We start from the raw sequence: 27,608 nt of genomic DNA on the forward strand, positions 1-27,608 counted from the left end.
TCAATGAGGAGTGTTGCAAGAGTTGGCACCATGATAGAAGCACAAGGATCATGCATAAATACAAAGAGGTCAAGAAGAAACCAATGTGAGTTGTAAGTGAAGTATGGAGGCAAGCCTATGATGAGGTATACCAGCGGCTAGCACAAAGGATGGAGAAAATGAAGTTTACAAGATGGCAAAAATTCATGAGAGGTAGACAAGGGACCTCAACCAAGCTATAAGCATCAAGGAGGAGGCAAATCGACCCATAGTGAAAGATGATGAGAACAAGAACAAATGGAGAGAATACATGAACTAGTTGTTCGATGGTGGGAATGAACGTTATGCTTGAGCTAGATGACTCCTTTGATGACACCAATAGGCGGTTTGGGAGGCGGTTCATGACCTCGAGTTTAAGAAGGCACTAAAAATGATGAAATGAGGAAAGGATTTGAGGCCAGATGATTTTCCTATTAAGGTGTGGAGGTGTCTTAGGTATGTGGTAGTAGTATGGCTATTAATCTATTTAACCCTCTTTTTGGTGAAACAATATGCCCCAAGTGTGGAGGAAGAGTACACTACTACCTATTTGTAGAATAAAAGAGACATTCAAAGTTGTACTTATTATAAATGAGTTAAGCTTATCATTCATACCATGAAACTTTGGGAGAGAGTGATTTAGCATCACTTTAGAAGTGAGAGAACTGCCACAAAAAACAAATTTGGCTTTATGCTCGGGAGATCGACTATAGAGGTGATTTTCCTTCTACGTCAACTTATGCAAAGATATAGGAGCATAAGAAGGATCCACACATGGTTTCCATAGACTTGGAGAAGGCATATGACAAGATAGCTCTCAAGGTGTTTTTCGGCAAAATACCAAACAACAACCATAACCACACATAATTTGTACGATAGTGGGACATCACCTTATCCTGATGGACACAGGGCATGAATTTTACCCAGGTTCGGGCCCTCATGCGGTGAGTAATAACCCTATTGCTACTTGTGTGGAATTATATGACAAAAATATTACAATAGTTGAGTACAAAGAGCATTCAAGTCAGGGTCAACTTGCCGAGCTGGGGGTGGATGATATGGGTGGGATGTCTAGATCATATATGTTTGACTAGTCTAATCTGGTGAATTTTGGGCTTCTGGAGATCTTATCGTGGATTGAAGATGTCCTTGCCCCCTTTAGGTGGATCCTATTTATTGGGGTCTTGGTCGGTGGCTGAGCCCATGACCACCTGGGTCTCCTTTGTCTTGTCTTAAGTGCCCTGAACGCCTTGAATCTCCCTTTGAAGGAAACATGGGTTGCCGTACATATGGAAGTCGATGGCTTTGCTTGTCACCACCTTGATCTTCTTCGACCCATTTTTAGAGTCCTAAATGCCTTGAATCCCCCTTTACAAAGGAACATGGGGTAAGACATCGGTGGAAGTTGGTGAGCCAGGCGTGGACCCTCCAGTTGTACCAAAATGGGCTATTACTCCTCGAATAATGGAGGCACGCCACAGAGAAGTGGGGAAATACACTTCCCTCAGACAAGCCCCCATCAGCATATGAAATGAAGTCATGGGTGTGTTCCCTTGATAGTTTGATGTCGTGTTGAAATCGTTCGAACGCATTAGACCGTGGTGTACCATGTTTTGTTGGGTCATCACCTGCCCTAATCCTCGGTGCTCTAGTTTTAACATGTGACATGCCTTGCATGGGATGCTAGCGCGAATTGCAGATGCTGATGTAATATCGCATAGGTATCGTGCCCACTCGGATTCGGGCGACCCATTGGCCGAGGATTGTTTTTCAAATGCCTCCCCATGCCACAATACATGCGACCACGTTGGGACACCTTCTTGATGCCTCGATTCGGGTGATTGCTTGGTGGTTCAACCACTTTTACTACTTTGTTATGGGATGAATAGATCCCTAGTGGATAACACTGAAGGTATCATATCCTCTCCTTTCCCTTTCTTCTTTCATTTCCTTGGGGCTCGCTGCTCTCAACCTCCTTGTGCCTTCTTGTTGGTTTTTGGATCCATGGGCAGACGAAGCTCAGGCAGCCACACCCTTCTTTCTCCTCTAGTCTCGTTGTGGCCCAAATCACGAGTTCATCAAGGTAACATTGGCTTCGTCATTAAGGTTTACTCCCCATGTGGTAGGCCTACCTAATCCTACCGATAATATTGCCCTCCCAATGTCGAGAGAGACGGTGGTGATACTGGAACATTTTGCTGGCGGGCTTGGCTTTCTCCTCTTGGACTTTATGGAGAAATTGCTTTGTTTCTACTAGATTCAGTTGGCGCATGTGATGCCTCCTTTCATAACTGCTTTGCATGGTTTGTTCATATGCGTGAGGCGTTTCTTGACCACCCAATGGAGCTCGGTGTCTTCTGCATTTCTTTAAGCTTTTCCCTAGGAAGTGGGGGAGCCAAATTTGATCCCCGCTTCTGCCTTTTCTCCCATCACCCTAGGGTTTCGGTCTTGCTCCCCCTTGTACTCTTCCTTAGATCTATGATGGGATCATAAAATGTTGGTTTTTCTTCTCAGCAGATGTAGTGGTTCTATCATTTTGCAACCTAGTCGCTAAGAGCAGGAGGAGATGGAGGGCACCTCTATCTATGAATAAGTCATTTTTGTTTATGGCGATGGCCTTTTACTGTCTTGCCATGGATGGGTTGTCTTTACCCCACATTGTCGAAGACTTCATGAGGTGTCTCTTATCATAACTCAAGGGCAGGGCATTTGCTTTGGCAGGATGACGGTTGTGACCCTGACATTCATTCGGGTGTGAGTTTTCCTTGGCTCTTTTCCTGCCCAAGACTTGGTGGTGAATTTTCATCTAGTTCATAAAATTTCCATTCAACTTGCTCAACGCATGTACCTTGATGGAGGACTCTGAGGTGGAATCATACCCCAATCGTCTCTTTCAGGAGGGGAGTTGGAGATTTAGGGTCCAGCTCTACTTATCCTTTATGTTAGATTCATGTTCCCAGTTGAGGACCATGATAATATGGCTCATTTTACTTTCTTAGTAGTGTGGTTACTCTTCCTATCTTTGCTTGGAGTTCAGGGGGTTTCCTTATGTCTTTCTTTGGGTCAGAGTCGTCTTTGTTGATTCTCGACTTTCATGGAGGAGGTGGCCTCTCTCGGAGTGTTTCATACATGACGAGGCAACTTCCTTGATCGAAGCTACCTGTGCTACAGGCATTGGTTCCTTTGCGTGCTCCGAGGTTGATGGCACTTCTATGAGTAGACACTTGGCGTTGTCGAGGTCATTGAGTTCCGAGGAAGTGCAAGCGCTTCGAGGCCCCGTTAATCTTTTCCCCTCTATTTGAACTCCGATGACGTATTTTCAGTTTTGCATAAGATCGCTCTTGCCTTCAGGAAATGGGGTGCCACACTTGTCCTAGGGGGAAGTGAAATCGATGTGGTCTCACCTGGGAGGCACTTTGGAAATGACGACGACATGTTGATGAGCTGAGTTGAGTCGTCGAGCATCTGGAGTTGCTCCTTTCGACATTTATCCTTGGTTTGCTTATGTTGATGTAGTGGCTCCCCCAGGGCCAGAGGACGGAAAGGAGGTGAACCTACTGCAAGTACTTCATTTAAGAACATGTGTTCATGCCACAAAGGTTCACACCATGCTATACCATTCTCATCCTTGCCGGCTGCTGGGATGCCAGTGTAGGGGGATGGTTCTTCCGTTGTGGTGGCGGATATCGGCGCGTAATTGGATACGACTAAGTGATGTCTTTGGGTATGGCAATATTCTCCTTCGGTTGAGCATGTATTGATGCAAGTTATGCCCTTGTGACTCTTATGTTATTTTGCATCAGTCACTTGAGGTCCATCACGCAGCAATGTATGAGGTGAAGGGGGTTAAATACCTCCTTCATCATGGCCCTATGAAGTTTGGGTCGCATGTGCTCGCATCCATGCTGAAACCATTGAGGTGGAAAGGAGGCTTTGGGAGGTGACACAGAAGGCGGAGAAAGCAAAATTCGAGCTCGCCTTGAGCGCGACCTCTCTTCTTCCTATTGGCAAAGGCTCATCATGTGGTCCTTCGCTTCGACGTGTATCACCCGACTGGACTTTGTTTGTGTTGGAGGTTAGGAAGTTGCTTCATCTGGAGCTTCCTAGCATCTTGGAGAGGCTGTCCAAGCTAGTGCTCGAGCTCTTCTTTGGATCTAAAGCCAACTCTGCTTTTCAGGTTCAAGGAATAGCTATAGGCGCAGTTATTGCCGCCATGGCGCGAGTCAATGGTATCGTTGCCGACGTTCCTACACGGGTTATATAGGAAGCTGATGAACGAAGATCCAAAGTTCTTTATGTGGAGTATGTCATTGTTAAGACCTGCCGAGAAAGGGTTGTTATCTTCGTCAAGGCTACCGGTCCTGTCCTCGTGTCATCGATGAACGCTTTGGCCGCCGAGAAGATGATGATTGAGAATGAGCACACGAAGTAGAGGGTCTCATCCTCTCCCTTGTTTTGTGTAAAAGAGTTATGATAATAGTGTTAGAGTTCCTGAGACCAGTAGTGGCGTCGAGCGACGACATATTTGTTTGGAGGGGGCAGCGACAAATCAAGATGGAGGCATGAGAATGCCTTGGATACCCAAGAAGGCCCCTAACTCGCCTTATATACCTGGTTGAGCTATGGTTACATGGCTAGGGTCGTATCATTGGTGGGCTCGTGCCCATTGGTCCCGCCAAACCATGTTGTGTGTGGGTAGCCTTGCACTTCCTAGCCTCCCAAGTCGATGAGCACCTTGCTGGCAATTGGGCTCAAGAGGGTGACTTAATGCCTGGGTAGGGGACGCATCTGGGCATGACCTTGCAAGCATGCTCGGGTATCATATCCTCCCTAGTACCCCCGAGTGTCGCACAACTTATCTGCTGGGAGGCCGTGCGTGAAATCTCTACAAAGAATACAAAGAGAAAACAAGGTCACGTGGCTCTAAAACTGTTCATCACGCGAGGGGATCCGGTAGTCTCCCCAACGATGTCTGGCGGCCCCGAGAGGGTCGCCCCTAACTAATGTTCTATCAAGGGGAGCGTGCGAGCGCTTGTGAGGAGGCAGAGTTTTGGTAGATGACGCTTAAGACAAGAATGTATTTGAAAATTTTGGTTCTTGACTTGTGGCATGCCGGGGGCACGCACGGGTGTCCTTGGTTCGAGTATGTTCGATCACAATGTGATGTATAAGAGAGGGCGAAAACGCCTGCAACTCCAGATGAGTCCTTGGTTGCGCCGCTTTGGTCGGGTGCTAGGGGTGAAGCATCGAGCCATGCTCGATCACAATCTGATGTATGAGATAGGGCGAAAACGCCTATAACTCCGGATGAGTCCTTAGTTGCGTCGCTTTGATCAAGCGCTAGGGGTGAAGCGTCGAGCCATGCTGGTGGTCATTGGTCAAACAACTGTGGGGCAGGAGGGATCTCCACTATCTCCCTCTTGCTCGCTTATTGGCCGATGGTAGGGGAAGCTTATGTTGGTTAAACTCATGCTAGTTCCCTATGAGTCGTAATGATGATGTGTTGTAGCAAGCGATCAGTTGAAAGGAGGGAGGTGTGACTAGCATGGGATGCCACACCGTCGCTCTAGAACGTCGTGTAAGGTCTGACGTGTGACATTCTGTGGGGTGTGACTCCTCGGTCCCTCCTCTTGTTATAAGAGAACTCATGTGAGGGACACAAGGAGAGTTGCATCCTCCTCAAGCTGTCACCACCCTACTTTTCTTTGTCTAGAATTACATGGCAAATGATTACAATGATTGAGTACGGATGGTGTTCGACAGGTTGGGGTCAACACATCGAGTTGGGGTGGATGATCTAGATGGGATGTCTAGATTAGATATTCTTGGCTAGCTAACCTGACGAATCTTGGGCTTATGTAGATCTTGGCGTCAACCGAAGATGTCCTTACTCCCGTTGGGTGGATGCCTATTTACTGGGGTCTTGGTTGGTGGCTTAGTCCGTTGCCGCTTTGGTCTCCTTTGTCCCCCCTTTTGGAGTCATGGATGCTTTGAATCTCCCTTTGCAAGGAAACCTAGGATGCCACGTAGATGGAAGTCGATGGCTCGGGGGTGTGCCCCTCTCGCTCTACCAATGTGGGGCTTTAATGACCTGGATACGGGAGGTGCAACACGTAGAAGTCTAGAAATCCACTTCCCTTGACAATACCAAAGATAGTCATGTGGTGGGTGCTAGAGAAACATTAAGTCCCAACAATATACATTACCCTCATTGATGATATGTACGATAACGATGTGACAAGTGCTCGGGTAGGTGATAGAAAGATGCTACCTTCCCAATTACAATAGGACTACACCAAGGATCAACCTTGAGCCCATATATTGCTTAGTGATCAACAATGTCACAAAGGATATACAAGGACATACCCTTGGTGTATCTTCTCTATTGATGATGTGGTCTTAGTTGAAGTAAGTAGGTTGGTCGTCATCCTGAACTTAGAGTTATGGAGATAGTCTTTTAGAGTCCAAGTGGTTTAAGCTTAGTAGGACCAAGACCAAGTGTATGAGGTGTGACTTTAGGTGTTATGTTCAATGAGGGAGAGCTTATTTTAGAAGGACATGTAGTGCCTGAGAGGGGAACATTTCGATACTTGGGGGTCAATGTTGCAAAACTATGGTGCTATCGATGAGGATGTCAGCCAAAAACAAACCAGGTGGATGAAGTGGTAGCAAACATTTGGCATTCTCTATCATAAGAAGGTCCGAAAAAAGTTAAAAGGTAATTTATTTAGGACATTGAACAAACCTGTGATGCTATATGGAGCACAGTGTTGGGCTACTAAGAGACAAGACATCCAATAAATGTGTCACTAAGATGCACATGCTACGGTGTATGTGTGGCCATACAATAAAGGATTCAATTATGAATGAGTGAATACATGATGACGTAGGGGTGGTGTTGATAAAGAGAAGCTTGTTGAACTCCGACTAAGGTGGTTTGGAAATATCCAACGAAGGCATGCAGAAGCACCACTTGATAGTGGAATTTTGAAGAGTGGCGATACTATAAGGGGTAGGGTGACAAAAGCTGACATGGGAGGAGGATGTAAAAAGAAACTTGAAGGTTTGGACTGTACCTGGGTATTTGACTCTTGACAATACTGCATGGAAGTCAACAATCCATGTATCCGGCCCTTAATTACTTGCCTTCATTTTGTTTACTTGTACTTTCACTATTCTCTTTTGGGTTATCACATGTTTCTAATGGATTTCATCTCTAGTCTATCCCAACTTGCTTGGGACAAAATGCTTTGTTATTGTCGTTGTAGTGTCCAATGTGATACAACCATGATTTCGTATTTCTGAAATTTTAATATCGCATTAATATGGATAGGCATACAATAAATGTTTCCTCTAATCAACAAAGACACACACAGGCTCCGAGAAGGGTTTACATGTAGATGAAAATTTATTGGCTTTAAGTATTGTCATGGATGGGCATGGACCTTGGACTAAGCCCGGTCACACAACACTAGGGTGGATGGCAACAATCGTATTTGTTAGTGACATATATAAGGGATATTAAATAGTATAAATAGCTATCATGTAGTTATGGATTGTATTCAATTAAACAATGAGTACAATATGAGTCTTTTCTACACCCTATGTTCCTAAATATAAGCCTTTTTGGCAGTTCAATTAAAGTACCGAAATGTCTTATACAATAAATGTCTTATACTTAGGCCCGAATTTTCTAAGTGGTTTAGTTTTATTGAAGTGGTTCTATGGAGTGGTTTTGTTTTACTGAAGTGGTTTGAATCCACGGAGTACAGTAAGTGTTTTCTACTTAGGTACATCTAGTTATTTGCGGCTAGCTAAGTAAAAGGAATTTGCTCACGTAAAAGGAATTTTCTAACACATTATGATGCACTAATTTTCTTAATTGTTCTTCTACTTAAGGACATGAATGTGTGCGAGTTTTGCTAATGATGAATAGAATAAGTAATATGAAGCTAAGGGAAAGGCAGGAGGTGTACGACATAAATAGAAAGGTAGTGGTTCTCAGGAGGCGGATAGAGGGCGAACCCAATCACACTTTTAGCCGTAGGCAAGCTTGTGAGCTCCTTCCCATCCATCTGATGCTTTGCCTGCAGGAAGGGGTGGGAACTCTGCCTCCCCACATCAAGCAAATACATAGTTTTACGCAATGTTTGTAAGGTGGTAAGCTGAGGCAAGGTGCTAGGGGCGCTTCACCACCTAAGCACTAAGCCATAAGGCCATACGACGCCTTAGAGAGTTCTAATCAGCAGAATAGAGTAGAATTTGGTAGGCAACTAGGCATACACACCTTGCAATTGATGTTGGTTGCAGAGAGGCCGTGAGCAACCAACAAAGCAGCAAGCAGTGAACAACTAGACATGGACGAAAGAGAGCAAAGGAGGGTGGAGGGGAAGGGGTTGGAGAGGGTAGAGGATGGGTGAGGCATACGCTGGCAGTTGGCACTTTGTATCCTTGGTTCCTTGCCATTGCCTATTGTTGGTTGCTATTGTACTAGAGAGGAGGAGTTGTCGAAGAGGATCTGCTTGAGAGGAGAGGCAACAGATCTGCTGGAGAGCAGCCACTTGAGAGGAGGGGGGAGTGTGTGGATTGAAGATTATCTCTCCCTCTATCTCCCCCCTCTTACATGTTGGCACCGACATCCTCCTCTGTTTCTAGCAAAGACTCAATTTCCTACCTGGGAAAATTGCTCTCTTGTCTAGCAAGCTCAAGGAGTCCAATATGTACGAGAGTACAAACCTGGACGCCTAAGAGGGTGCATCAAACACTCTAAAGGTTAAGGTGGACATCTTATGCAGCTATCTGAGGCAAGCTCGATGCTTTGAGCTTGGAGGGCGCCCTGACGCCTAACCGTCGCCTACGCAATGCCTTATGGGCGCCTTAAAAACACGATTTTAGGTTAGTCTAGTCAGAGATTGTGCCGATGGTGTTGTGTTAAGAAAAGCTTCCCCACCCCGACACCATCTCAGTTGCATCCTATGCGGGAGTGCTAAGGGGCTCGTGGGTCTTTGTCCTCATCAATTTTCTTAGTCGGTGTCTAGGGTTTCTAGGCGACAACTTTATTATAATAATTAATTCCACCTATGGGTCATACTTAGTCCGTCAAAGACGCTTAGCATGACAATAAAATTGAAATAAACCTAACATGGTCAATAAGTCAACAGAGTGAAAAAGATAAGAAGACCAATTCAAAGGAGCAGTTAAGAGTAAACAGGCACACATCAAGAAGGGAGCCCGAGAAGAGAATCCCCCCACGATGGAGGAGTGAGAGGGAATGACCCACCATGGTGTGACACCCTAGGTTAATAGGAACGATACTCATATCAACAAGGAATTCCTTGTTTCCTGGGAGCCCATTCACAAGGAACCTCAAAGTTAAGCGAGCTTGGCTTGGAGCAATTTGAGGATGGGTGAACGACTAGGAAGTTAATCTTGGGCGCACATGAGTGAGGAAAAGTGCGCAAGAAAGAGTAGTGTTGGTATGTGGCGCCGGTCTAGACCCCGCTAGGCATAACGATCGAGAACCAGTGGTTGTGGTCAAGGTGTTACACATGGGATATGAACTGATCCTCTCCCCTTCTCCACCATTGAGCAAACATCACCTCCACTAACCCCCCTTCCATTGTCTCAAGGGTAGCCTTGGTCATTTGTCAAAGAACCCCTAGCACATATAAGCACCCCATAGGATGTACCCACTTCACTCTCACTTGAATAGGATCAAGCAAAACGCATCAGAGTTCCATGACTCGCCAGGAGCCTAGTGTCCAATCCAAGGAGTCTCATATAACTTGGAGCAACATCAAGACATATGAGTTTGGAGAGGGTGCCAAGGAATCTCGAACGACTCCAATCTACGACCAAGCCTCCCTTGAAACCTTTGTAACATAGTACTAGACTATGCTAGGTTGAGGGGATTGGACATATTCAATTTGTTGATGCAAATCTCTGTTGCGATCATGTTACTCAGATACCCCCTAATCTTTTGATGTTTCCACAACAACAACATGAATGATACCATGCTTCGTTTTATTTTGATATGAGTAAGACACAAGCATGGCCTAGTTAATTGCATGAACCGCTTGATTAACGTTTGATAATGATGTTGCACATTGAGGGATGTGCTAGTTGTCCGTATGACGATATGTTGACACAAACAACAATGGGTGTTGACTTGAAAAATCCCGATGTTAGAACATTTGTGCATTCCACTGACATTTTGTTTGCAATTGTTGCCAGTACTCATAACATCTACATGGAGGACATACATGGTTCACTCGTATTTCCATGTTATATATGAAATGACTTCCGTGTGGTTCTTATATTTGTTAAATTAGAACCATAACTAAACTAAAAGACACTTTAATGATATTATGACGCGAGGAATGAATAAGGATAACTCAGTTGATGTAACATAATTGTGATATATTGATGGGATGGTTGGAGATATTGTATCTAGAAAAATAGTCTAGCACGTTGTTCGAACAAGTGGTCATGCTTGAATACATGTATGCTTGATTATACATGAAGCCTTATCTATTCCTCCTTTAGAACCATTAATTCTTTTAGTTCTTTAAATAATAATAATTCCTTTTAGAGATAAGAGGTAAGGCACCACTCACGATCTCCTCAAAAGTGTGCCCCGCCCGCTTAGTTTTCTTATCCCACTTCTACCTCTTGAAGCCGTTGGATCCGGCTTCGTTGGTGGCTACTACGAGGTCGGCTCGGCCTCCCTCGTCTTGCGGCCTTTGTTTCGGATGTGATTCTTGTTTCTTCTGGCTTTTGCATTAGGTGACTTGTGGCTATCTGGAGCTGCCATCTGACGACGGCCTACGCGAACTGTCTCATCATCAGTTGCTTAGTCATCTGCAACCTTCATGAGTCACCCCATGGTGGTGAGCCTTACATATGCTTGCTTTTTGTCAAGTTCGTAACGTGAGAATGGGTCCTGCACCATTGATAAACATTTGGATAGTTGGCTTCTCTGAAATGTTGGATAACGAGTTACATTTCTTGAGCCGACAAGCGATGAAATCATGGACGAACTCTTTTGTCACCTTGGATGCAGTTATGGAGGTTGTACGCACTATCGATGATATGTCCCTTCAAAGTTGTTGATGAAGGCATGCTCGAAGTGCGACTGCTGGCAACTTGTGTTTGGGGGATGCCTGATGAGCCATGTCCTCACTGACCCCGCCAGACAGAGAGGCATGTATCCGAGGGGTTGCAAATATCACCTCTTGCCATGTCCACCATCGTCAGGTAACCACTAAGGCAATGATCCAGCTTTAGTCCCCGGAGTATTTGTCGACGCGCACGATGAACGACTTTGGGAAGGGATGCTTAATTACTTCATAGGCAAGCATGGTGGGGCGATGGCTATGGTGAGGGGAGTTGATATCACTGCTACTAGTTCATAGTTCTAGCCATATCTCTCCTTTCCCAGGCCCGCGTGTGATCACGGAGCTCGGGTTGATGTCTGAGACATCCATGCACAGGGGAGGCCGGGGTGGGGGTAGTGGATTTTGGTCGGTAATGGCCGATATTGGCTTACGCAGGTTACCAAGCTGGGAGCCATGGTGACTAAGAGCATCTCCAGCCGCGCCCCCAACAGGCCCCCAAGGCCACTTTTTCGGCGCCGGCGCCAAAAAAACGCCCCAATCGCGCCCACAGGACGCCGAAAAACGCCGGTTCGGCCCTTTTTTCCGCCCAGCGGTCACAGGCCAAACCCGACGCATTGGGGGGCAGTTGGGGGCTCCGGCGCAAGGAAAAAGCGCGGCTGGCCCACGCCGTCAAGGGAAAAGTCAAGGTTTTCTTCCCCGACTCGCCTCCCACCCCCCGCGCTCTCGGCCGCTAGTAGCTATATCCCGGCGCCGCCCGCCGCCTTTCACCACTAGATAGCCATTCCACGCCGAAAAAATAGCAGAGCTTCGCCGCGGCAGCCCCTCCAACAGCAGCTGGGCGTTTTTGGCCGCCGTTTCCGCCCGCAGAGGGGCAGTTTAGCGGCGGGTACACGCCCACCAGGCACAAGGTGTTCGGCGATTTGCCTGCCTCGGCGATGGACTCGGATGACGAGGAAGCGCTCGCCGCGCTGCTGGAGGAGGAAGCCGAGGCCGACGTCCAGGAAGAAGAGCATCTCATGGTGCTCGCCGCCCTCGCCCAGCTGTTGGCGAGCAATGAAAAGCCGCGGCGAGGTGGCTCGGCGTCGGGGCGGGTGAAAGAAAAGAACCGGCATCGTCTCGAAGGCTAATGCATGCTCTACTCCGACTACTTCGCCGATGCTCCACTTCACGGCGAGAAAACATTTCGGCGCCGTTATCGGATGAGCCGAAAGCTCTTTCTCAGGATTGTGAATTCCATCCGGGAGTTCGACAACTACTTCAAGTGCAAGATGGATTGCACCGGCGCCCTTGGATTCACCTCCATCCAGAAGTGCACGACAGCGATGAGGATGCTTGCATACGGAGCTCCCGGTGATTCACTCGACGACTATGGGCGCATGGCCGAGTCCACCAGCATAGAGTGTTTCTACAAGTTCTGTCGGGTAGTGGTGGCCGTGTTTGGACCGTAATACTTGAGAACACCCAATGCGGAAGACACTGCTCGGATCCTAGCACAGAATGCAGCAAGAGGATTTCCTGCGATGCTTGGAAGCATCGACTGCATGCATTGGAAATGGAAGAATTGCCCATTTGCTTGGCAGGGGATGTACAAAGGCGCCAAAGGCGGTGGCCACACAGGACCTCTGGATTTGGCACTCCTTCTTTGGTATCCCAGGAACTCACAATGACATCAACATGCTGTAGTGCTCTCCCTGTCTTTGCCAAGCTTGTTGAAGGTCATTCTCCTCCGGTGAACTTCGAGATCAATGGGCGGCACTACAACAAGGGGTACTATCTAGCTGATGGCATCTATCCGAGATGGTCGACATTTGTGAAGACGATCTCAAACCCTGTGCCAGGAGGCAAGAACGCCTGGTTTGCGAAGGTTCAGGAGGCTTGCAGGAAGGATGTCGAGCGGGCATTTGGTGTGCTCCAATCTCGATTTGCTGTTGTCCGGTACCCCGCTCAGACCTGGTCGAAAGATCAAATGTGGGAGATTATGACTTGCTGTGTCATCTTGCACAACATGATCATCGAGAGCGAGTAAGAAGACCCAGTGTTTGACACTGAACCATACTACAGGCAGGGTCCTCTAGCCGAAGTTGATCACCAGCTACCGGCAACCTAGACTGCCTATCTCAGTATGCGTCAGGAGATTCGAGACCCACAGGTGCATCATCAACTGCAGCAAGATCTGATAGAGCATCTATGGAGGCTCAAGGGCGACGCCGGGCGCGACATGTGATGAAATATGAGTTTTTATTTGTTGAAATATATAAGTTGTATTGAACTATTTGTTGTTGTACTATTTTGTTGAAGTATTTGATATTTCTGTGATGAAATATGTGATAAAAAAATTATGCGCATAATTGAACGCCGAACAACGGCGAACCACGCTGAATATGGGCCTATTGTCGCCCATATGGGCCCTCTATTCGTCGAAATGGGGCTAAAAAGTGGGCCAATATCGGCGCATGGGGGCGAGCTGGGGGCGACGACTGGGCGTGAAACCGCCCCCAGCGCCGATTGTATCGCCGGCTCGCCCCCAGGAGGCGATTTTTATGCATCCTGGGGGGTGGGGGGGCGAACGGCTGGAGATGCTCTAAGCTTCCGAGGGGTGACCTGCAGTGAAAGTACATTATCCGTGTTGCTGAGGCGAAGCCTCGATCTGCTTATGTTCTCTAGGAGGTCAACGGTGATGTGCAGCAGGGTTTGGAGAGGAACGATGATGTCCGCACCCGACAGACCCGGCGTGACCCGCAGTCAATCTGCAAGGGCTGGCGTTGCCAGTAAGTTGCAAGCTGGAGTCTGGATGACCTCGGGCTCGCCGTCGTTGTCCATCTTGTGTCCGCACGCTGCGATGCCGGCCATCATGGCGAGGGACTGGTGTCACGCTCGTCGAGGATGTTCCTTCATCATGGTTTCCATCATTTGGGCCTGCCATGCAGTGGCCTCGAATTTTTTGTAGTTGCAAGTGAGCGGCTATAGTAGCTTTCCTGATGGCCTCCATGGTCCTCGTAGTTGGGTCTTCCCCAACTAGAGACATGGAGGAGGTGGAGTGCGGTTTCCGTAAACACTAGTGCGGATGGTGCCATGAAGCCCAAGGGTCCGGTACCGCTGTCAAGTATAGGGTGCCGGTGCCCAAGGCTATGAAGCCGGGAGGTCCAGACCCCAAAGGAGTGGTGGACGGAGGGACCGTGCCCTAAGGAGTGGAGCCTGATGGGATCGTACCCTTAGGGCTCATTTGGTTATGATAAACCATGGGCAGGAAACCCCAAAGGGAGGATTTCCCTGCTCAATTGGAATCCCCATACCACCACAGGTAAATTCCCCATTGTAGTTTGGACACCAAAAAATGGGAGAGGGGCAGGGGAGGGAAAGAGGAGGAGGAGGAGGAGGAGGGGGCTTACCTTGGTCGAAGGAAGAGGAACACGAACGCCAGTCATTGTCGTTGCCGGACGGGACAAAGATTTGAATGTAGTTTATCTTGTGAGAAGGAGAAACACTAACGCCAAGCCGGAGTCGAAAGTGCCACCATCGCCGGAGAGCAGAGGAGCATGCAAGTGTAGAGATTAGGGGCCGATGCGGAGGGAAGTGGGGCATGTTGGTCTGGTCGTTAGAGAGAGAAACTCGAGAGGCGCCGCCGATGCGCCGTTGCCTTTCGATCGCAAGAGCAACTGAGCGAGGGTTTTCCTATCCAATGTACAAAGGTCTGGAACTCTCTCCCGGGGAAAGTACGTCAAAAGGGTCAGGGTCCCTCCCCCACATGGGTGCCCAAATGGCATGATGGATTTTTTCAGGGCTGCTCCGACCCGTGGTTTCTCGGGCCAGGGAATAAGTGGGGATCCCCCCGGATCCCAGGCTACCAAATTAGCCCTTAGTGGTGGAGCCCGGTGGGATAGATCCTGGGTTACTTATAGCTGGAGGGATGGTGCTCGTGGGAACGGGCCTGCTGAGGTTTCTGATGAGAGGCGTACCGACTGGGCTAGGTGGCACAGGATGGGGGGGGGTGGGGGTATTGCTAGTGTTGCCTGTGCCCAACTATCATGAGGACCTGCTCCAAGGTAATGGATTGGAGAGGTTTCTCATCTTCAGTTTCTGGTGTTGAGCGGCAGCTTGTGGAGTTGTCCTTGTCGTCCCAAAACTACCTATCTCGGATGCAATCTTCAGGCTTGTGGTCGTCTAACAGTGGGCAACTGGAGCACAACATTGCAATCAGATGGGGTGACTTGGCCGGTTGTAGGGTTGTCGCAACATCGGTGTAGCGCCTCACCCCTGTGGCCATGGTGTCGATTTCTTTCATGGAGGTTCCCAGGGCAACATTCCATGGTTGTGCGGAGGCAGCGTTCGCCTCCATGGCCCGCAGGAGCCCGGGTGTTCTCTGGTGATGGAAGGCGCGACGATGGCCGTGGATCTGGTCTCCGCCAAGAACCGTCGTCGGTGGAGGGGTCGACAAGGGATGCTGGTTCCCTGCCGGTGTTTCGGTAGCTGCACGCGGACTAGGGCAGCTACTGGTTCGGAGTGGCACAAATGCGGGTGAAAACCATGTCGACCTCGGCCATGGCTGACGTTGGCGACATCTTGGCCATCATCTCCTTGTTGAAGGCATCGTCGGTTGCAATCGTCGCCACCTCGTTCCGACTGCTCCGGGGGAAACCTAGGGTTTCTCGAATCGGACGATGAAGATGCCTTCGGGACTGGCAAGGTGAACACGTTGATCGCCCTTGAAGGTGGGATGGCGGAAGATGGTTGCGGCCTATTCTAGAGCGTGTGCATGCAGTACGCGCAGAGGGTCCACTTGACCAATTGATGCTCTCGGCTTGCCGGTGGGCGGCTTGATGAGGCCGGATTAGATGATGTGTGTTGAATCAAGGTCAAGGCACATCATCAAGCTTATAGGTGTAGCAACTATTGGTTTCATAAAGGTGGCATTAAGTTGATCCATGTATTTGTTTTGTTGAACTCCGTTGAATAATATTATAATAAAAATGACTTTGTGCATCGCTTGATGTAGACGCCGAGGGCGAAAGAAACCCCAAAATAATTTCCATGTTTGTCATAATTCTTAGCTCACAACATCTTTCTCAGAATCCACAACTCAACTAGACACATCCTTAATTTCTTTTACTTGTGCAAGTTACTTATCTTAATCTCATATGCCGATTGAGTAGACTCAATGTAGCGAAAGAGTATTGTTGTCGTTTTAGTAGAACGTATAGTTGGTTCTTTTACTCAGCACAGACAATCAAATATGCACCGGTCCAAATATTAAGTACAGTATATTATTTTTCTGAAAAGTCAAACTTCTTAGTTTTGTCCATAGAGAGAAAATATACTATGATCGCGAGATTCGTCAATATTTTTTACAGTACTTATTTAGGACTGTAGATGTTAACATATTTTATTATGAACTTAGTCGAACATAAAAATGTTGACTTTAAGAAAACGAACATATATTATTAGAACAGAGGCAGCGCGGTGGAGCAAGTGCCGATGCGAAAGCCAACGGGCTCAAGCGTCCTTGCCGTCTCCTATGCTACGCGGAACAATACGGACACAGGGTCAACGCCACTAGAGAAGCTTCCATGGAGCAGTACAAGACCACGCTTAGTTTTCTCCCGAACGAACCAAAAACACTACTTCTATTGCTTTCTAGAAAAACACTACTGCTATCATGGACTAGTACTTAAAAAGCAGAGCTCCTGCTCATGTGCAACTGCAAGGTGGTGGTGCCGATACTAGCAGTGTGAGAAACCAACCCAGAGATCCTAAGCAGGTTCGTGCAAGGCGGTAGGCGTGCAGCCTTGGTTCACTAATTACGAGAAGCCAAGGGGGGGAAAGGATTCAAACATTTGAATCGGAGCGAATCTAGCGATCCTAATTACTGGGCGGAATTGCGGAGGAGTAAGTACTTGGAGCAGGTAACCAAAACAGAGTGCGGGGGTCGGCGAGCGGCATGCACCTGGAGGAGGCGTACTCGTAGAGCCTGCCGGCGGGGGAGAAGACGAGCAGCGAGACCTCGGCGTCGCAGAGGACCGCGAGCTCGAAGGCCTTCTTGAAGAGCCCCGCGCGGCGCTTGGAGAAGCGCACCTGCCGGCTCGTCCGGTCCTCGATCCGCCGCAGCTCCACACGCCCGCGCCGCGCCATCCCCACCAGCCTTCTCCTCTCCTCCGCTTCTGTCGTGTCTCTCTTCTCACCGTTTATCTCGGTGGACGGAAAGGGGTCAGGGTGTCAGGGAGAGAGAGTGTGGCCGGAGCGAGGGGACTCCACTGCTCAGGGGAGCGGGGGAAAGAGATGGACGGGTCCGTCGGGGAGACGAATCACCGTACACCTCCCCCGTGGCCGCCAATGGTCGTAAAGAAAACGTGGAGACGGCGACCCAGAGAATCCATGAGGCCACTGATTTACTTATATAATTCGTTGATCTTGGACCGCACCCCCGCTCAAACTTGGTAAATCCCAGATGAGGAATGCCGGGGGTGAACCTGGCCCCCACTAGCCTTTTCAAACAAACAGGGGCGGGCGCCAGTGCACCACACTACTATTCCTGCACGACCACTGCACCCATCCTTATCCACGCTGTGAAAAACCAGGGCCGAGTCGGATTGGAACGTGTGTGTGGAAGCGGAGGGCTCCAGCTAGGACGTACGGCACCTGGGCCGCCGAAATATCTGCCCGGGCCCCGGTGAGAACCAATGAGCCGAAAGTGGTTAAATTTCTCGAGGATAAGGATGCCGTGTAAGGCAAGGGCCGCTGTGGCGAGGCTTGCATGCCGGACAGCGCGATGGGATCACAAAAATGGTCCCGCGCTCTCCTTGGATGCATCTGTGGTGTGAGGCTGTCCGTAATGGGAGTATCATATGTAGTATCATATATGCCAACTACGCAATTTTGATGAGGTGGCATAGAATTAAATAAAGAAAAAGATGATTGAGTATCATATCATGATACCGTATCATATTAAATGATGTGCTACTTTGTGTCATGCATGACAATAAATGTAGTTCTCTATAATACCAACATATGATACTATGCATTACAGATGTAGTATCATACACTAGTATCATATGCATGATATTAGTATATGATACTTTCCATTACTGATGGTGACCTCTGAAAGCAGGAGAATTTTGCTAGTGCTGCCGATATTAACGGCTCTATCATCACCAATCACACTACACCTAGGGTCTCTTTCATTTGAAGATTCCAAAACGCATAAATAGAAAGGCTGCAGGGTTTTAATTTCCAGCATTTTCGATATAGTACCATCATATTTTTGGTCTGATTGGTTCCAGGGCCGGGCCCATAGTGGTACAGAGTGTGCAGCCCGCACAGGGCCCATACAATTTGGGGCCCCAAATTTTTATAGGCCTAGTATGTATATTTCTCAGAAAAAATGTTATTCCTGGGCCTGGGCCGTTGGCGTCCACGACTCCGCGTGAGTCTACGCGCGAACCAGGTCGCTGCTCGATCTCAGGCGATCCCACGCTGCTCGTTCATAACCTTGTCCCACCTTCAAAAGAAAAAGAAAAACGGGATCTTCACGACAGGAGTCTATCGCCGTCTGATTGCTTCAATTCTGATCGCTAACACAAACCCTCGCGCACAACAACTGGTACATATCGGCGCCGCCGTCACCTGGCAGTTGCCACATTGCCATCTGCCGGTCTCTCCGCGCCACCGGCAGCGACGCAGCGTCTCGCCGATCCATCACGCAATCACAAGTAAGCTCCATTGATCCATCCTCTTTGCTCTTATTTTGTACCCCATCCATGCTGCTAGTGCTGGGGATTTATGTGAGAGAAACTATTGAGGAGAATTTGCATTCAGATTTCTTCCATACGAACACTCAGATCCATCAACAGAAAAAACATAAACAAACTAGTACTCCCTCCGTCCAGAAATACTTGTCATCAAAATGAATAAAAAGGGATGTATTTAGATGTATTTTAGTTCTAGATACATCCCTTTTTGTCTACTTTGATGACAAGTATTTTCGAACGGAGGGAGTATGCAACTACACAGGACTTACGGGAAACTACAGTCTATAAGGGAAGTTGTTCGTACTTTCAGTGCTCCTGAAAATTTATAAGACATAAGTAATTTATTAATTTAGTTTCTAATGCACTGTTGAACCATTTTATTTATCCTCTACCCATAAATATACCTACCGTATCCGTTTAACATAGGTAGTCAGATCGATCGCAAAACATCGATCACGTCGCCGTTGCTACAGCCTATAGGAAGATCGATCGGCGATTTGGCGACAGTCCTCTGGCAGCCCCTCGATTGGAAACATTATATTATATACAATTATATATTATAAATATATTTTGCGAGATACATATATACATTATAACTGCTCGTGAGTTCATTTTTTTTAGTGTGATAGGGCCCTGTTCCGTAGTTTCGCACAGGGCCCCGGATTTTGCCGGCCGACCCTAATTGGTTCATTGGTTGTATCTTAGGAAAAGCAAAGAATATTTTCCTAAAGGTATTTTTATACTATAAGTATGAAGTGTGCGACGCTTCCGCGAGCGACCAGGAGGGAAAAACCTAGCGCCGCGGAGCCATCGGCCTCCGTCCCCTTCCCTCTCCACGTCGCCTCCGGGCGAAGCCCGGCCGGCATCAGCCACACCGGGTTCTCCTTTCCCCGTGCTCGGTGATGACTCATGTGGGTTGGCGGTGTCAGGTGGTGGCCGCGCACAGGCGTGGTACGCAATGGCATGATCGCGAATGGTAGTCTGTACGCGGTGGACTGCGTGGTGTGGTCGCCCATAGCGATAGCGGTTTCGATCTGGATGGGCTAGATCCGGTTGTCCGGGGCTTACGGGTGGCATGGGTGTCGCTGGTGGGACCTTCATGTCATTTCATGGAAGTTCGTGGCCCCCGGTGGTGGTGCTCGTGGCTAGGATGATCGGGATGCACCGCGCCTTACATGGGAGCTCGCCAACAGGCTGCTCAATGCAGTTCAGATCTGGGACCAACGGGGCTCTCTAGGCCGATTCGAGGGCACAACTGGGGGTGCTGCTGTCGATGTCCTCCTCGTGATGGTGTCAGGGCCAATTGTGCTAGTGGCTACCTCGCCCAGCCTTGAGCCGGGAGCGTAATGCTTGACGAGCTAGCGCCTGCCCAGTTCTGGGGTTAGGGGGTGATACGCCCCCGATGTATATATAATTTTTATTGTCTCATGTTATTATCATACCGTTTTTACATAATGCTGGCAAAAATTTATATTATTTTTATTTGGACTAATCTCTTAATCCAGTGTCAAATGTTAGTTTCTATTTTCTACTGTTTTGGTGCTTTACGGGAATTTTTTAGGACAGAAAGTACAAATTTGTTTACCTACCTTACGCGCCCAATGATTCACAAATTTATTTGAGTATCTTGGATGCAAAGTTGGAGAACTGTATGATCGAAAATAGGTCTAGAGGGGGTGATTAGACTACTTGACCAAATAAAAGTCTAACATTTTCCCAATTTTAGTTGTGGACAAATTTTAGCAATTAACACAAATCAAGCAATCAACCTACACATGCAATTCTAAGAGTGTAGCAGCGGAAAATAAAACATTGCATATGAAGGTAAAGGGAAGGGTTTGGAGAGTGCAAATGCAATGGAGACACGGAGACTTTTTGCGTGGTTCTGATAGGTGGTGCTATCATATGTCCACGTTGATGGAGACTTCAACCCACAAAGGGTAACAGTTGCGCGAGTCCACGGAGGGCTCCACCCACAAAGGGTTCATGAAGAAGCAACATTGTCTATCCCACCATGGCCATCGTCCATGAAGGACTTGCCTCACCCGGGTAGATCTTCACGAAGTAGGCGATCTCCTTGCCCTTACAAACTTCTTGGTTCAACTCCACAATCTTGACGAAGACTCCCAAGCGACACCTAACCAATCTAGGAGACACCACTCTCCAAAAGGTAATAGATGGTGTGTTGATGATGAACTCCTTGCTCTTGTGCTTCAAATGATAGTCTCCCCAACACTCAACTCTCTCACACAGATTTGGATATGGTGGAAAGATGATTTGAGTGGAAAGCAACTTGGGGAAGGCTAGAAACCAGGAATCCTATGGTAGGATTGGGATATCTTGATCTCAACACATGAGTAGGTAGTTCTCTCTCAAAAAATGTATGCTGTAAGTGTAAGCATGTTCTGATGGCTCTCTCACATATGGAGAAGGGGATGGAGGGGTATATATAGCCTCCACACAAAATCCAACCGTTACACACATTTGACCCAACTCGATCAGACCGAATAGAAGAACTCGACGAGACCAATTTAGTTCAAAATGTGAACGTTAGGAATCTCGGTGGGACCGATGTGCTATGGCTTAGGGCAAACATCAACTGGTGGCACCGATTGCATCAACTCGGTGAGACCGAAGTGAAGCAATAAGGCATCAGAGAAAATGTCAAGCCAACTCAGTGAGACCGATTGCATAACTCGGTGAGACCGAAATAAATGCAACAAGTCACAGAGCATTGGCAAGACCATCTCGGTGAGACCAAGATCCGTATCGGTGTGACCGAACTGCTAGGGTTTCTGGTAGTGGCTATGTCATATGAACTTGGTGGCTCTAGATGGAATGAATCGGTGGGGCTGAGTTGGAGTTTGGGATTTTGTCATATTTGGAATGAGAAAGTGGTTGAGGAATTTGGAGCAATATCACTGAGCTATTAAGCAACACCTCATCCCCTTTTAATAGTATTAGCTTTCCAATGGACTCAATGTGATCTTGGATCACTAAAATAGAAATGAAGAGTCTTGAGCTTTTGCCAATATGTGTCCTTAGCATTTTGAGGGGTCCACATCTCTTCCCCATGCCATGCCATTCATTGAACTTTCTAAAATATTAAACTTGAATGGATATTAGTTCAATGAGCTATATGTTGTTATGAATTACCAAAACCACCCGGGGATTAGTTGCACTTTCAAGAACCAACCCTATTTTTCAGAATTTTCCTGACATCAGAGATATAAGAAAACAAATATGATTGTGACGGGACTCAGATTCTTTGTGCTCAGAAAAAAGGCTAAAAGAAAAATACAAAAGGATAGTTCTTCAACTTCGATTGAGGTGTGCTTTCGAGGGCATCTTGGGACGAAACTTGTGGAACCGGCATAAAACTTTTGCGATTTTGTGAAGACCTCTCGTGGCCTATTTAAAGGTTAAGGGGATCTGATTTCCAGCGCCCAAAAGAACTGCCCACCAAAACCAAGATCCAGTTTAGCGAGTTCTCGCCCCTTGGAGGCCATGAAGGCCAAGCAAAGAAGAAGAAGGATGGTGCCTCTCTCCCGGTGGCGCCAAAGCACTGTTGAGGGAATCATCGTCACGACAATCATCTCCGTCAATTCCATCATCTTCATCAACACCTTCATCAACTTTATCCCTCTATATATAGTGGTCCACTCTCCCGCAAACCTCTGTGATCCTCTACTCGAACCTGGTTTTTGATGCTATAAATTATTACCGAGTGATTTTTCTCATCGCTATTATATTTGAGTAGTGTTAACTAGTGATCGTGATTGGTTTGAATTGCATGTTTTTTGTCCTTTGGTGCCCATCATATGAGCGCGCACGTATATGGATCGCACTTTAGGGTTAGTTGTATGTTGAAGAGAACTATGCATAGGCCGATGATACATCCATTTTGCATCATGTTTCCTATTGTTATTTATATTGTTTTAAAGTTATATTCCATATTATTATGCAATTATAATGCCTTTTCTCTCTTAAAATGCAAGATACATCAAAAGAGAGAGATTTTCTGGAGTTGGAATTCTGATATGAAAAGGCTAGAACAGAGATAGCAATTCACCAAAGCTCAAAATGACGTGAAAATTTATGGGATTTATTTTGGAATATAAAAAAATACTAGAATAAATAAGTACCGGAGAAGACCCTCGGTGAGCCCATAAACGAATGGGGCGCGTCCTACCCCTTGGGCACGCCCTAGTGGTCCGCGGGGCCAATAGAGGCCCACTATTGACAGGCTTCTCCAATATGAAGCCATTTACCCTAGAAACAAAATAAGAGAACACTTTCGGGACCAGCGGCCGCCGTCTTGAGGCGGAACCAGAGGCGGAGCACTTTTGCTCTCTGACGGAGAGATTCCGCCGATGATATTTCCCTCTGGGAGGGGGAAATCGAAGCCATCGTCATCACCAGCGCCCCTCTCATCGTGGGAGGCCTCATCTTCATGAACATCTTCGCCTACACCATCTCATCTCCAAACCCTAGTTCATCTCTTGTGCTTAACCTTTGTATCAAACCTCATATTGGTACCTAGGGGTGCTAGTAGTGTTGATTACATCTTGTAGTTGGCGCTAGTTGGTTCACTTGGTGGAAGATTGATACGCCCATTTTGCATCATGCTTTTATATCGATATTTATTGCATTATTGTCTGTTATTACACATTATGTCACAATACTTATGCCTATTCTCTTTTATTTTACAAGGTTTACATGAAGAGGGGGAATGGCGACAACTGGAATTCTGGGCTGGAAAAGAAGCAAATATTAGAGACCCATTATGCACAACTCCAAAAGTCCCGAAACTTCACGGGAGCACGTTTCAGAATATATAAAAATATTGAGTGAAAGAAGTACCAGAGGGGGGCCACCCACCGTCCATGAGGGTGGGGGCGCGCCCTACCCCCTGGGCGCGCCCCCTGCCTCATGGGCCCCTGGCAGCCCTCTGATGCCCATCTTTGGCTATATGGAGTCTTTCGTCCTGGAAAAAATCATAAGCAAGCTTACGGGACGAAACTCCGCCGCCATGAGGCGGAACCTTGGCGGAACCAATCTAGGGCTCCGGCGGAGCTGTTCTGCCGGGGAAACTTCCCTCCGGGAGGGGGAAATCATCACCATCGTCATCACCATCGATCCTCTCATCGGGAGGGGGTCAATCTCCATCAACATCTTCACCAGCACCATCTCATCTCAAACCCTAGTTCATATCTTGTATCCAATCTTTGTCCCAATGCCTCAGATTGGTACCTGTGGGTTGCTACTAGTGTTGATTACTCCTTGTAGTTGATGCTAGTTGGTTTATTCGGTGGAAGATCATATGTTCAGATCATTTATTCATATTAATACCCCTCTTATTATGAACATGAATATGATTTGTGAGTAGTTACGTTTGTTCCCGAGGACATGGGAGAAGTCTTGCTATAAGTAGTCATGTGAATTTGGTATTCGTTCGATATTTTGATGAGACGTATGTTGTCTTTCCTCTAGTGGTGTCATGTGAACGTCGACTACATGACACTTCACCATTGTTTGGGCCTAGAGGAAGGCATTGGGAAGTAATAAGTAGATGATGGGTAGCTAGAGTGACAGAAGCTTAAACCCTAGTTTATGAGTTGCTTCGTAAGGGGCTGATTTGGATCCATATGTTTCATGCTATGGTTAGGTTTACCTTAATACTTTTTGTGTAGTTGTAGATGCTTGCAATAGGGGTTAATCATAAGTGGGATGCTTGTCCAAGGAAGGGCAGTACCCAAGCACCGGTCCACCCACATAGCAAATTATCAAAGTACCGAATGCGAATCATATGAACGTGATGAAAACTAGCTTGATGATAATTCCCATGTGTCCTCGGGAGCGCTTTCCTTTATATAAGAGTTTGTCCAGGCTTGTCCTTTGCTACAAAAAGGATTGGGCCATCTTGATGCACCTTATTTAATTTTATTACTTGTTACTCGTTACAAATTACCTTATCACAAAACTATCTGCTACCGATAATTTTAGTGCTTGTAGAGAATACCTTACTGAAAACTGCTTATCATTTCCTTCTGCTCCTCGTTGGGTTCGACACTCTTACTTATCGAAAGGACTACGATAGATCCCCTATACTTGTGGTCATCAAGACTCTTTTCTGGCACCGTTGCCGGGGAGTGAAGCGCCTTTGGTAGGTGGAATTTGGTAAGGAAAAATTTATATAGTGTGCTGAAATTTACTGTCACTTGTTACTATGGAACATAATCCTTTGAGGGGCTTGTTCGGGGTATCTTTACCACAACCAGTAGAGCAAATAGTTGCTCCTCAACCTACTGAACCTACTGAAAATGTTTACTTTGAAATTCCTTCGGATATGATAGAGAAACTGCTAGCTAATCCTTTTACAGGAGATGGAACATTGCATCCCGATTTGCACCTAATCTATGTGGATGAAGTTTGTGGATTATTTAAGCTTGTAGGTATGCCCGAGGATGTTATCAAGAAGAAGTTCTTCCCTTTATCTTTGAAGGGAAAGGCATTGACATGGTTTAGGCTACGTGATGATACGGGATCATGGAACTACAACCGATTGAAACTAGAATTTCATCAGAAGTTTTATCCTATGCATCTTGTACATCGTGATCGTAATTATATATATAATTTTTGGCCTCGCGAAGGAGAAAGCATTGCTCAAGCTTTGGGAGGCTTAAGTCAATGTTATATTCATGCACCAATCATGAGCTCTCAAGAGAAATTATTATTCAAAAAATTTATGCTCGGCTTTCTCTCGATAATCGCTCCATGCTTGATACTTCTTGTACTGGCTCTTTTATGATGAAGAATATTGAATTCAAATGGGATCTATTGGAAAGAATTAAATGCAACTCTGAAGATTAGGATCTTGAGAAGGTAAGGAGTCAGGTATAACACCTAAGTTTGATTGTGTTAAATCTTTTATGGATACCGATGCTTTCTGTGAATTCAACACTAAATATGGAATGGACTCTGAGATAGTAGCTTCTTTCTGTGAATCCTTTGCTACTCATGTTGATCTCCCTAAGGAGAAGTGGTTTAAATATAATCCTCCCATTGAAGTAAAAGTAGTTGCACCTATTGAAGTTGAAGAAAAGACTATCACTTACAATGATCATATTGTTCCTACTACTTATATTGAGACACCACCTTTCCCTGTTAGAATAAAGGATCATGCTAAAGCTTCAACTGTAGTTCGTAAGAGTAACACTAGAACACCTACACCCTCTGAGCAAATTAAAGTTGAACCTAGTATTGCTATGGTTAAAGATCTCTTGGCTGATAATATTGATGGGCATGTTATTTACTTCTGTGATGAAGCTGCTAGAATTGCTAGACCTAATACTAAAAATAAGCATAGACCTGTTGTGGGCATGCCGGTTATTTTTGTTAAAATAGGAGATCATTGCTATCATGGCTTATGTGATATGGGTGCTAGTGCAAGTGCAATACCTCATTCCTTATATAAAGAAATTATGCATGATATTGCACCCGCTGAGATAGAGGAAATTGATGTTACAATTAAGCTTGCCAATAGAGACACTATTTCACCAGTTGGGATTGTTAGAGATATTGAAGTCTTGTGTGGGAAAGTTAAATATCCTGCCGAGTTTCTTGTTCTTGGTTCCCCACAAGATGACTTTTGTCCCATTATATTTGGTAAACCCTTCTTGAATACTGTTAATGCTAGGATAGATTGCTGATACGTCTCCAACGTATCTATAATTTTTGATTGTTCCATGCTATTATATTATCTGTTTTGGATGTTAATGGGCTTTATTTTACACTTTTATATTATTTTTAGGACTAACCTATTAACCCAAGGCCCAGTGAAAATTGCTGTTTTTTGCCTATTTCGGTGTTTCGCAGAAAAGGAATATCAAACGGAGTCCAAACGGAATGAAACCTTCAAGAGCGTGATTTTTGGAACAAACGTTATCCAGTGGACTTGGAGTGGACGTGAAGAAACGGACGAGGTGTCCACGAGGCAGGGGGCGCGCCCTCCCCCCCTCGTGGGCCCCTCGTGGCTCAACCGACCTACTTCTTCCTCCTATTTATGTTCACATACCCCCAAAACATCTGGGAGCACCACAAAACCCTATTTCCACCGCCGCAACCTTCTGTACCCAAGAGATCCCATCTTGGGGCCTTTTTCAGAGCTCCGTCGGAGGGGGCATTGATCACGGAGGGCCTCTACTTCAACTCCATGGTCCCTCCGATGATGTGTGAGTAGTTTACTTCAGACCTTCGACTCCATAGCTATTAGCTAGATGGCTTCTTCTCTCTCTTTGGATCTCAATACAAAGTTCTCCTCGATCTTCTTGGAGATCTATTCGATGTAACTCTTTTTGCGGTGTGTTTGTCGAGATCCGATGAATTGTGGGTTTATGATCAAGTCTATCTATGAACAATATTTGATTCTTCTCTGGAATCTTTTATGCATGATTGGTTATCTTTGCAAGTCTCTTCGAATTATCAGTTTGGTTTGGCCTACTAGATTGATCTTTCTTGCAATGGGAGAAGTGCTTAGCTTTGGGTTCAATCTTGCGGTGCTCGATCCCAGTGTCAGAAAGGGAAACGACACGTATTGTATTGTTTCCATCGAGGATAAAAAAAGATGGGGTTTATATCATATTTCTTGAGTTTATCCCTCTACATCATGTCATCTTACCTAAGGCGTTACTCTGTTCTTATGAACTTAATACTCTAGATGCATGCTGGA

At 46.6% G+C, this 27,608-nt stretch overlaps 1 protein-coding gene across 1 annotated transcript in view; it reads right to left on the bottom strand.

Annotated features, from left to right (window-relative positions):
- LOC125545787 (MADS-box transcription factor 51-like) overlaps positions 1 to 17,498 on the bottom strand; it is a 30,657-nt gene extending 13,159 nt beyond the window's left edge. Inside the window, exon 1 of the mRNA XM_048709822.1 lies at positions 17,077 to 17,498. Within this exon, the coding sequence (XP_048565779.1) occupies positions 17,077 to 17,261 (185 nt within the window). The 5' untranslated portion in view covers positions 17,262 to 17,498. The remainder of the gene's footprint in view (positions 1 to 17,076) is intronic.
- Between the last annotated feature and the right edge of the window lie 10,110 nt (positions 17,499 to 27,608).

This window comes from Triticum urartu, chromosome 3, assembly GCF_003073215.2.
Source record: "Triticum urartu cultivar G1812 chromosome 3, Tu2.1, whole genome shotgun sequence".
NCBI lineage: Eukaryota > Viridiplantae > Streptophyta > Magnoliopsida > Poales > Poaceae > Triticum > Triticum urartu.